The sequence below is a fragment of the Etheostoma cragini genome, chromosome 14 (genome assembly GCF_013103735.1).
Source record: "Etheostoma cragini isolate CJK2018 chromosome 14, CSU_Ecrag_1.0, whole genome shotgun sequence".
Taxonomy (NCBI): Eukaryota; Metazoa; Chordata; class Actinopteri; order Perciformes; family Percidae; genus Etheostoma; species Etheostoma cragini.
Window position 1 is genome coordinate 17418534 of NC_048420.1, and position 12634 is coordinate 17431167.

Below are 12634 nucleotides of genomic sequence, written 5' to 3' on the forward strand. Positions count from 1 at the left end.
ACTCCAGCTCTTGATGTATCACACTGTTCAGCCTCTCCAGAAGGTCTTATGCAAGGGTACTGGGAAGGATGCTCCAGGCGATTAATGAACCTCAGATTGAGGAGGAGCAGTGCAGCCTCCATCCTGGTCGTGGAACCTCTTTAATTTCTTTTTGCTTTAGATCATTTTCTTGCCATTTCTAGCCTTTATTTGATAGGACAACTTAGACATGCAGGGGGAAAGAGAGGTGGAATGGCATGCAGCAAGGCTTAATCAGACTCTGACCTCTGGTGTAAACTAGCTTGCTTTGCGTCAGACTAGGGCTACACAACGTTTTGTGTAATCGTTTATATCAGGATGTGCGCATGCGCGATAGTCACGTTGCGATGTTGACTCGAAAACATTTTTTGCTGCTTGATAGGAAAGTAAACCTTCACAGTTCTCATTTTACATGATTGTTACTGGGCAATTCTTCCCCTTCTAACCCTTGTGTTGTCTTCCCGTCAAAACTAAAAATCAACACTTTTGTTGATGCTTATTATTAATGACATTTTTTGATGTTTTCAGCACTACATAACACTAACTTATTTATTCTAATTTTTCAATTATTTTTGGAATATATGGTCAATAAACCTAATTTATAAGAAACTATACCTAATGTTTGAGTTAGAAAAGTAAAAATTCGGAATTATTTAGACTAAAACTAAAGGAATGGATGTTGATGGATAATCACAGACTGGAATGTCATTTTTTTACTCAATACTATTTCGAAACCACTTCAATGTTTTTTGTTCAAATGCTATAAAATTGAATAAGACACCCCAAAATTAATGAAAGTAGAGAGTTGAGTTTGCCAAAGAGTGTTGTGGAATCAATCATGTTATTTTGGGTAATTAAAAAGCACATTGATTTAAGAAAACGGGTAAATTTGAACCGAGGACAACACAAGGGTTAAGACTGGTAACCATGTTGGCAGCGTGGGTATGTGATGTAACATTAGTTACATCACATGTAACATGTTTTTTTTCTACGTACTGTTGGTGCTATACACTACAAAATCACTTATTTTCAAATAGAGCTGTTTATTTCATTTTGTAAAAATGTGTCATCTTTTTCAAATCGCGATGGATGGATAGATAGGTGTGTGTGTGTGTGTGTGTGTGTGTGTGTGTAGGTGTGTGTAGGTGTAGGTGTGTGTGTGTGTGTGTGTGTAGGTGTGTGTGTGTGTAGGTGTAGGTGTAGGTGTGTGTAGGTGTGTAGGTGTGTGTGTGTGTGTGTAGGTGTGTAGGTGTGTGTGTGTGTAGGTGTGTGTGTGTAGGTGTGTGTGTGTGTGTAGGTGTGTGTGTGTGTGTGTGTGGGTAGGGGTGTGTGTGTGTAGGTGTGTGTGTAGGTGTGTGTGTGTGGGTAGGGGTGTGTGTGTAGGTGTAGGTGTGTGTGGATGTAGATGTGTGGATTTGGGTCAGCAGCTCCAAGTCTGAAGCCATGCCACTCTACTAGATTGCCCCCTTCAGCCTACGAGCCCAGTTGCTGGCTCAGGTGAGGGAGTACAGAATTGGGATCTTGTTCATGAGCAAGGGTAAGATGGAGCCTTGGATTGACCGGCATATGGGTAAAGAATTCTGTGACGTGGATGTTGTACTTGACTACGGAGGGAACACAGTCTGAAGGCAATACTCTGGATTTACAAGTTGGTATCTCACCTGTGGTCATAAGCTCTGGGTTTGTGGGCTCATTCTTGGGGATAGGCTGAGGACACACAGAAACATCTTGCTGCAGAACCGCAGCTCTTCATTAAAAACAGGCACTTTGGGAATGATTTGGAAGAGTGCAATGCACGTCTTTATAGGAAAAGTCACAGCTTGTCCACCTTGAAAAAAAACAAACAGATAAACCCCAAAACATGCTGGAAGGATTACACATCCCACAAGGCCTGGGAATGCTTTGGAATACGCTGCACGGGGGGAAAAGGAAGTGTGGGCTACTGAGCATGCTGCCATAGTGGATTTGACCTACTTAAGTGGTTAAAAAAAGGATAGATGGATGAAGTTTTATTTTAGCCATGGCTGGAATTTGTGGGGAATTTGCAAAGGTCTGCAGTCTCAATCCCTTTTTATATAGAAGGATAATCAGAGCACCAAGCAGGCTGCAGTCAGCCATCATTGAGTATAGCCAGGCATTAAATTATGCTTTAAATCATAATTTATTATTTTAAGATACCTATGTCTGCCATGACCCTGAAAAATGTGGCAAATCTTTATTCTGTTGTAATGGATATCTTCACAATCCAGTAGCAACAGTGAGCGGTTAACGTGACAGATTGTTGGCTGCCATGACCGCCCTGTTTACCAGCAGCAACCATTGTTGTGAAACATTGACCCTTTTCAGTGAAAAATACAACATGCCGATTCCACGCAATTTATCTGCCATTTCCCCCTCCTCGGTGCCCTTTTTTTCTCCCGAGCCATCTTCTCAACCCTTTATCGTGAGAACTGTAAGGCCTGTGTGAGTAAAACACCTTTGGCCTATCCATCTCCCTCTTTAACAACCCACATCTGCGTTCTTTCTCTTGACCACGCTTCACAAACCTACCAGGTTTGCACTCTAAGCTGTAATTGTACAAGCTAATGATGCATCAGGACTACATAAGCCAAGTCTTAAGTGCCAAATAAATGTCTCCCAATGTGTTTGGGTTCAGCAAAGGAGCAGGAGTAGCGCCTGCCCCTACATGTCTGTGGTGTAACGTTCTTTCTCTTCCTACTTTTTCTTTCTTCCTGTCTGTGTAGATTGATTGGAGAGTTCCTCTGTACAGTTGAGACAGCGAGCCATGTTAATGTTGTGTATTGCTATCAGATGCCGTTAACATTATAGCACCAAGCAGATGGGGCAGGAGCAGTAGGCACACTACATGATGATGTTCAAACATAGTCTTCACAATGGCAAAAGAGACACAAAGAATTGGAATCCAAAACCCATCCATCAGCATTCATCTGTCATAAGCAATTCTTATCAGCCACTGGTAATGGCATATGACGGGCCTAGTTTGTAATAAAGGATGTACTTGGTCGGTTACAGTTCATGGATACTTTGGTCAGGCCTGTATCTATCAGGTGAGAGATGAAACTCTTAATTGGACTGGTAATAGTTGTTGGAAAGAGTAGTTTTACGTTAATTTTCGTGACATTTACAAGATCCCAGGGCTGCACAACGCATTGTCTTTTACATACAAATAAGCACACACAGTCCACATTTTTCCTCTTTACACTTGTACACTTTCATTTCATGAAAGCATGAGTAAAAAAACAACACATAACTGCAGAGTAATAAACACATAATTTGCAGATTATAGTGAGTTTTGCTGATCTCTGCTCAAATTTAGTTTCACTTATTTAATTTTCCAGTTGAACATTATGTGAACTTTTTTTAATTCCGTGCCACAGTGCCACTACGGGGATGATACTGTTAATATTGGAATCACTTAACATGTCGCTTTGCCAACCTAATTGAAGTAATTTGGTCTGTCCTGAAGAATGATGCACTGCAGGTGAATGTTTGACAGACGGGGTAGGGAAGTCAGAAAGTATTGACAGATGAACTAATACATTGTTGATTTGGTCTTTCAGTGGGTTCTGTTAATGATAAAAAAACTAAGTTGGAAAAAACAAGTGCCACCTTATCCTTAGGTCTGCTGACAACCCACATTTGACTTGGAATAGAAGTTTAGTCAGGCACTTTCACACAGTCCCATCATGTCTAATAGTGTTCACAGGAACTTCAAAAGCAGGTGAATGGGTTGTTTGGTTGGCCATACTAAATACAAATGTCTCTGTATAACATGCATATCTATGCAAAACTGAGAAAGATCCAGAAACTGATGCAGGAAGGTGATCTGACCGAGCCACTGCAGAGGTTCATCCAGCTGGTACAGCGATAGAACCACGTCCATTTCAAACTTTTACCTGCTCTCTTTTCTATAAGGGCTGATCTGTGTTTGGTTGCCAGGATAATCTGGTGACTTGTTCCCCCGGGATGGTAGTTGCGGGAGTAACAGAAAGCCACTCACTCTATTTACTGTGAAGGCTAATTGTCAAAATCCCACTTGTTTGCATGACTGAGCTAGATCGTTTTCTGAACACAGTCAGGCTCCAGGAAAAAAAGGGCATTTATTTTACTCCCACACTGCATTCAAATTTTAAAATGAGTGTGTGAGAGCTCTTATTTGCATCGAGCTTGTGCTTTTAAAACATGCAGGGGTGTGGACAAGGGCTGGCTTCATCTCAGATTGGTTCAGTGTGTTTTAAATTTCCCGTGATGCAGGTGCAATCTATTGCTTTTGTTTAGAAAGCTTTCTGACAGTACATTCCCTTCACGGTTTTCCAAATTGTGTCTTGACATTGAAACAATGTCTTCTTCCACATGCGGAGTGGTGGCCTGTGACTTCTGGCTCTCGGTGGAATTCATAAAATCACCATTGCTCTACTGAAGAACAGTGACGAGGCTCTTTTCTGTTACAGTAAACCTTTTACCTGCCTGCGCTCTCTCTCATACCCTTTCTCTCCTTTCATCCACTACAGTTCACTTTTCCTCATTCTCTTTAACCTCTCTGCCTTTTTATCTTTCATCATTTCGCAGCACCTGTCTGCTTTTGCCCTTCTCTAATGTATGGCTGCCTTTTCTCCCCTCCACTTTCTCTATTCTTTACTCCTACCCTTATCGCTATCTGTTTTTTTTTTTTTTTTTTAATATCCAAAATCGGACACATGATCCTGACAGTCCTCATTCATAGTGTATTAATAGCATTAAGTCTTGGCTGGGTCACATCACTTGGAAGAAGGACGTGGCAATATCAGTTAATATGACAGTATGGAGCCTTCCTGCTTAGACCAGTCCAGCTGCCCTCTCTCTTCTGATTTCCCCTCTTACTCCCACCCACCATCCAATCTCCAGAGGACAACTGTCGGTTGCTCTTTCTCCTGAGCTGTAGATAAGAAAGGAAGGCTTCTCTAATGTGACAGTCCATAACAACAGCAGGCTGTCAAGCCAATAAACCACTCTTTGTTGCCATAAGGACAATGACTCACGTGCATTTTGGCTAACAGTCATTTGTAGTTGATATTTTCAAAAGGAACATGTAATGTGTGGTGTTCTTGAATGCTAATTTGGAGAAAAGTTCTGGTAAATTATGCACAGAGATTTTTTTTGATTTTTTTCCATCTAGCCAAACCTCGAGGTAGGCTGTGATGAACGATCTCAATCATCGCTGTAATGTTTTGGAGACCTGGGCCCCGACGCGGGGTCCAAGTGGCTCATAATTACAACAGAAGTTTTGTAAATGACAGGATACGGGAGAGGCAAGACATGGTTGATTTTCATCGAAGTAGATTGGCTTATAAAGATTAGGTCTCCTAGGCACCGGCTAATTAGAGATGCGAAGACCTGAGTTTATTAGCGGCGAGGCAAAGAGCACGGTCTGCAGCTACAGAGAACACATATCCCGGACATCAGTCACACGTTAAACATAGCCTATATTATACAGCCAGTGTACTGCAGAGGGCTGTGATGGGACATGCTCTCGCGTATAGACAAGACAGGGCCACGAGGCCTCGCCCACCTAGGTCACAGCTTCGACTGAATGTTTTGTTAAAGAACAGTGTACATGGCACTTTTTTTTTTTTTTTTACAAAATATTTAAGTTATCTAATAAGTTAAAAAAATCTCCAATGTCTTTTTCATAATTGTTAATTTAATATTTCACATTTTATATCTTCCATTCTCAGACTGTTGGTCAGACAAATCAAGCATTTCAAAGAGTTCACCTTTGGCTCTGGATATTGCAACGGGCATTGTTTGACTATTTTCGGCCATTTTCAAAGCCAAATGATTCATCAGTTAGTTGGACCAATAATTATTAAGGCAGATCTAGTGGACTTGAGCGTGGCGTATGTTTGGCCTTTTTCAAGAGAATAATCTACTCGCTCTAAATAAGTCTAAACTATTTCCCCCCTCTTGGCACCTTTTTATGCTTCCATTATTTATGTCTAAGGTTTCATCAAAAGTTCCCAACAATTATTTTCTTGATTCATTCATCTGTGTACAAAACATTGGAAAACAGTTACCTGAAACCCAACTTTACGTCATCACATGCCTTTCTTTTTTTTTTTAATCAACAATCACCCATCTGTCTACTTGGGTGTCGCAGTGTATTCCTTTCTGTCCTCAATATCCCTCCCACCCTTTATTTTGCTCAACCTCTCTCTCTCTCTCTCTCTGCCCCCTTACTCAGGTATACCCGGGGTTGATGGTTACTGCCGGCCTCATCCACTACATGCTCAACCTGCTCCACATCACGGTCCACATCCGTGATGTGTGTGTCTTTCTGGCGCCGGTGTTCAGCGGTCTGACAGCCATCTCCACCTTCCTGCTGACGCGGGAGCTGTGGAACCAGGGTGCAGGGCTCCTGGCGGCCTGCTTCATCGCCATCGTGCCTGGCTATATCTCCCGCTCCGTCGCAGGCTCTTTCGACAACGAGGGCATCGCCATCTTTGCCCTGCAATTTACCTACTACCTCTGGGTATGTACACTGGTCGTTTGATGGAAAGTTGCCATTTGGAATTGTACATAAAAACGTATTTTAGGCAAATATGTAATTCAGTCGGTAAGTTTGAACTTCTCCTTTGTCAGAAACAATGTGTCTACAGTTCTACCCCAATAATGAGGGCTTGGTCTTTTAATTTACAGAGGACAGGGTTTCTCTAGCCAGAGAATTAGCCCTATTTTTAATTTCATTATCCAGAGGCTTAAAAGGCACATTGGGCATCTTTGCCTACCATGTGGAGCCCAGGAAACAAAATGTTGCATTGTAACACCTTCCCAAGAAGATTACCATACGAGTAGAATTAAAAAAGATCTTGGGTTGAAAGTTGAAAGGGTGCCCCACCAATTTTTCCTTCCTTTTTTCAAATGCACAAAGTACATAGAAGCACGTTCAGTTACTTGCATACAGGGCAGCTGACTTTGTTGAATTCACACCTTCACTGTGCTCAACAAGGTCAGATTTATTTTCTATGGAACAACATTTTGTTCCCAAAACAACTTTGTCCACATTATCCTTGTCCTGTGTTAGACTATTGAAAGCTAAAAAAAACATCCAACCTGAACGTCCTACGCTCATTTGCATATTTCTAACATCCTTATGCAATCCTTTGCATAAAGCATGGTGGTCGTGTCAGCTAGTAGAAAGAAATTAAACTCTTTAGCCAAATAATCACAAATTCAATACAGAAATGTATTTTAATTTATTTCATTATTACTTAGGTAACCTATCTTTGAAGTGAAAAAGAAATTCTACAAAGGGAGGGGAAAAAGAACAATAAAGAATTCTCAAAGAAGACTGGCTTGCCCAGGGCCAGGCCAGCTCGGCTGCGTCTTTCTCCCGTTGAGTCCTGCTCTCTCTTGTTCCTACACCGGCCCCCTCACCCTGTTCCTTCTCCCCTTTCTACCTGCATGCACACTGTGTGCAGTTCTGTTGCACATGACGAGAGAGGGGAGGACTGGGGCTGCTCCTCTGCTCCTCACAAAACAGATTCCGAGAGAAGTGACTTTTTTGGCGGCCACAGGAGGGAGAAATACCTTGCTGGATAATACTGCCGACTTTTTTTTTTTTTTACAGAAAGTTGCTCTTTTCTTACCAAAGTTGCCATATTTGTCGGTGGTCGCTTTTGATGAAAAAAATAAAATAATAAAAAGTTGCAAAGGGGCAGTGAAAAGTTGCAAAGTTGGCAACACTGTTTTCTTAGAGACAAACGCTGTGTGCGCCGAGGGGGAGGGGCTGTGTATGTGTGTGTAGAGTGACAGAGAGATGGAGGAGAGCAGGAAAAGGAATTGTAGCTGAACAAGTGCATGTTTTAAATAGCGTTAAAAAAATAAAGAACCAAACACGATGTGTGGCGTCCGGTGCTGATTTTGTGACACCCCTCCACAAATGAGTCTATGCGCGAAACACTGGTCAGCACTGACAGTAGGACTATTCGTTGGCCATTTGCACATTGTAGCGAATGACAAGGCTCATACACCTGAACAAGGGAATTCAGGTAGATGGGTGCCACTTTTTTTTTCTACTTTTTGTAGGCGAGCTTTAGTGACCTGAACTTCATACGATTGGCAACAGGGCGCAGAGTGGAGGGTTGTCAAAAGTGGGATGACGAATTGTTTTGGCTGGTTGAAGTCAGACTGCCACAATTCTGACCCTTTGAAGAAGGTTTGACTTTGCATTTTGGCAGTCCTGGACTTGAAAGACCTGGATGTCTAGCTGGTTCTTCTGTCACAAAAAACAAAACGATGAAATTAGAAGATGTGGTCATCACCTGATGTTACAGTTAAAAGCAATCTTGTTTCTTCTGCTGAGGTGAGGGAGGATTGCTTTAGCAAAACACATGGATACCACTGCTTATCTTTAGGGCACTGTGGGCCTATTTCTAGTCTGTAAAAGGATTTTCTATTAACGAAACTGCCTCGCGTTCCTGTAGACAGCAGTCATAGAATATAAAGATAAGAGGTTATAGTGAAGCAATCGTAGTCAATCACTGAAAGGATCTTGCACAATTAATCTGCACAGGAGCAGGCGTCAAATGAATATGAAATTTAAATTTGTCAAAATTATCAATGTAAAAGACTGAATTGTTTGTAAGGAAGTGATCTCCAATCAGCTACACAGACCTTTTATTTATTTATATATATATATATAAAGATATGTTAGCCATCTTTATCTCTGGCTTACAACGTTATAGCACAGAAAAATATTAACAGAAATGACTAAATAAATTAAAATTCCAGCAGTCACCCATTGCTTTCATTGGTTAGCTCATTTCTAAAGCTTATTTTATGTCTTCTTCTTTGCACCTGCAACTTGGTTTACTTTGGCAAATGACATCCCATTTTGTTTTAACTCAGAGGCATTGGGTATTATCTAGAAAAGGTTATCACATGATAGGATGCTGCAATGCTTTTGGCAACTGATGCAAATAAGCTACATGTCTGTCATGGACCAACTGTAGCTGCATACATGGTTATAGATAAGGCAGGCAAATAAACTACATTGATACAACATTGATGATTATCTTAATTATACCCGCAGCTTTCAACCATTACTGCCTGCAGCTGTTTAGAGTACCTTTACAGCTCGAAACAGAGCAAAGCTTGCAGTAGCCCTCACATGTAAGCATACATCTATTTAGAGGCCATACAACGGCGGTCATTAGCATTCACCATAAATGTTTCGTCTTAGCTGATAGTTCACTGTACAGCATACAGTAACATAATCAGGCTATAGTTAAGCCTAAACTATCCACACAATAAATGCAAAGTCATGTTTTCCTGCATGTCACATATGTTTAATTCAGAAAGAATGGGAAGGAATTGATAGGGACAGTGGATAGATAGAAAAGAGGGTAGAGAAAGAGAGGGGAAGACACGCAGCAAAGGGCCGCAAGTTGGATTTAAACCCGGCCCGCTGCAAAGGACTCAGCTTACACGGGGCGAACGCTCATACTGGGCGAGATTGTCACTTTATGTTCACCTGTGCATAAAGATCTGTTCATAAGGGGCTACAAATGAAACATAGTTGTCGTAGATGCTGCAAAACTCTACAAACCACTCAGCAATTTACTAAAAGGCAGCATCAAAATGTTCTTTTTTTGTTTTCCAAAATAAATACAGTTTTGATATTTTTATTAAACTATAAAATATATATATATATATGATATAAATATAAAAATACTACTAAAATGTAGGGTTTCCAGGTTCAATTTTGATGTATAATTTAACGGTTGTAATGTAATAGTTGTAGAAACAAAACTACATTCACACATTTGTTAAATGGCTGGGGTGGACCATGTTAGACAGGCTGGTGAGCAGAAAAATCAGTACTCTAACTGTCAAGTTGTAGAAAAGCAGTGAACGGTAATAGTAGCTCGTAGGCGATTTGTCCATTTCTTTATTTTACCTTCAAGGCATTGATTTCCCTTTTATTCTCAAGCGTAAAGACATGCTGCGCAGTGGAGGCTTTCATCCAGGTAGATGTAGTGGTGCAGGTATTTCATCATGCCATGCCTCACTGCGGTCTGTCACAGAGTAACAAGCTTGGAAGTACAGTTGCCGCCGGGTTGGAAGGGAGCTTTTATCTGTCCACGGATTCAGCCATCTCAGTTTATGTCACTTTGTCAAATCGTACATGGATGCACGTCCACACGCGCTTTCATGGATATAGTAGACACTCAGCTCGAGCGTGTGGACAACTCCCTCACGGTTTCTGATTTGGCAATTACCTAGAATTTGGTGTCCAGGTGGCTGGCTAAGCATGCCCGGTGTGTTTAAGTCCTGATACAATACACCTGGCACTGTGTCTGCATGCCGACTCAGGAGATTGAAACCAAACCGCTAATAGTTTCAATGGGAGAGTTTACATCCTCAAACATACAGTGATTTGGGACACATTAGAAATGTATATTATGCACACATGTACAGTATATACAGGCTTTTATATATACTGTATATACATAAGTAAACAATTCACACTGAATTTGAAGTCTCTGACATTGCAGAGCCCTTTAAATCATATTTCAAGGAAACTGATCTGTAAAGTATTTGTGTTACTTAAACTATGAAACAGACCCACTGATTATTGAGACCAACTAAGTCTAACACCCAACAAGTAATTACCATTACCACCAACATTTTTTAGTAAAAAAACTAAGAGCAGTACATCAAACAGTAGATTAGACAATAGTTAGATTGCAATGCAAGGCCAGTAACATGTGACTATACCAAAACAAAAAAGCGCATCATGAAGACAGTTTGCCTGGCAAATTAACTGTATATTAAAAGAAAGAGCAAGGAAACAAAACCAAGGAATGCCAGACTTTTTTTATTGAGATGAGGCATATTGAGACAGTTTGGCAAGAAGGACTGCACACTCTGCAAAGCTGCAGAGACGTGAACTGTGCAAAGGGTGAAATCTAAATGAAACGCGTTATGAAATACGACGGAGCTGCATTATAGAATAATACACTCCGTCCTCATGTTTTTCTTTCTCACTTTCTCAAGTCAGTTTTGAAATGGTATTACCGCTCACATGGGATTCCATTTTTTTTATATAAATGTTTCAAGTAATATTAAGAACAGTCATGACAAGTTGTAGCGCCGAAATCATAACTGATAATTTGCCTAAAAAAAAACACCTTTAAAAGCACCTTTGGCTTCTTTACATGTAAACAAGAGCCGTAATCCTTACCCATCCAATGCATTTTGTCCCCAATACATATGAGATGTTTTCATCCTGTGTCCACATGAAATCATTTTTAACTCTGCAGGAGTCTCCAAAAGGGACCATTTAACTTTTCAGGACCCGTGCAAATACTGACACCATAACCATTTGTCTCACACTAGGAAATGTGTGTTAGGGACATCGGTTTATCTCTGCGCTTATAATTACCTCCTGTCCTCTTCTGTGTATGGACAATACGTCTACAAGTGAAGCAGGTGTTCTTTGAAGCAGCCATCACTGCCTCTTAAGGTAATGTGTCATCAGCAAAGCGGTGCCATCTAAAAGATCCCTCTCCAATCACCTACCACTTCTCACTTCCTCAGTTCTATTTGGCAAGGGCCCTGGAAACAATCATCTCGGCCATGCACCACTGCTTCCCATTATCAGTCTCATTTACCTACGTTTGTCTTTGCGTTTTCTTTTCCTCCTCCATCTTTCTTCAATCTTGTCTCCCTTTAATTGTCCTTGTCTTCTTTTGTCCGTCCCATTGTTTTGCTCTAGTTGCGTTCTGCCTCTTCTTTCTTGTTCTTTACCACCTTGCTCTATTCCTGTATCTCATTATTGCACGTTCCTTTTTTCCACTCTGTTCCTTGTCTCTTTACCCTCGTCCTCTCCTTCATGTGGCAAAAACGCACAGCGCTACTCTCAAATCTCAGCCCAATCTTCATTATCCGACTCTTTCATTTTATACGCTAATAACCTATTCAACTTCACTAGCTTAATCTCTGTGTTTACCCCTCTCTCCTAACCCACACATGCACACACACGCACACACACCCTCCTATAATCTATAATTGAATCCTCTCAGACCCCAGGAGAGCTGCTCTTTTTAACACCACAGCTCTCCGTAACATGAATACATACACAAACAGAGTTTCACTGCCCCGCTCTAACCCTGTGCACCATGCCTATAATGTTGTAACATTAATGCCACTCTTTCTCTTGACTCTCATTTAATTAGCTGGGCTGGTATCACACTGTGATTTCTGTGTCTTGACAAAGCGAGTGGAAGCTGGGAGGGCAGTTCGAAAAGGGGGTTGAGACGCCAGTTGAATATATACATGCCTCTGAATGGACATTGCAAGGCTGCACACTAATTTTGGCTCAACCCAAGCAGGAATATTGTCGGAGGAGAACGCACCAGCTTGCAAAGTAACTGTGACCAGGGCATGTACTATTAATATAAATATCACCCCCATCTCCCCTAGAGACATAAATCTAAACGCAATGGCACTTTAGTCCTATTGACCTTAACCGAGCAACAAGGCCCTATAACAACAAGTTCCACCTTTTTGTATAGGAGAGACTGAGAATCAGGTCACTGCCGAACTACTTGCT

General features: G+C 41.2%; 1 protein-coding gene across 1 annotated transcript in view; it reads left to right on the forward strand.

The window, feature by feature from the left end:
* stt3b (STT3 oligosaccharyltransferase complex catalytic subunit B) overlaps positions 1-12634 on the forward strand; it is a 73480-nt gene that overhangs the window by 33247 nt on the left and 27599 nt on the right. The window contains exon 3 of the mRNA XM_034891267.1: positions 6260-6547. Within this exon, the coding sequence (XP_034747158.1) occupies positions 6260-6547 (288 nt within the window). The remainder of the gene's footprint in view (positions 1-6259; positions 6548-12634) is intronic.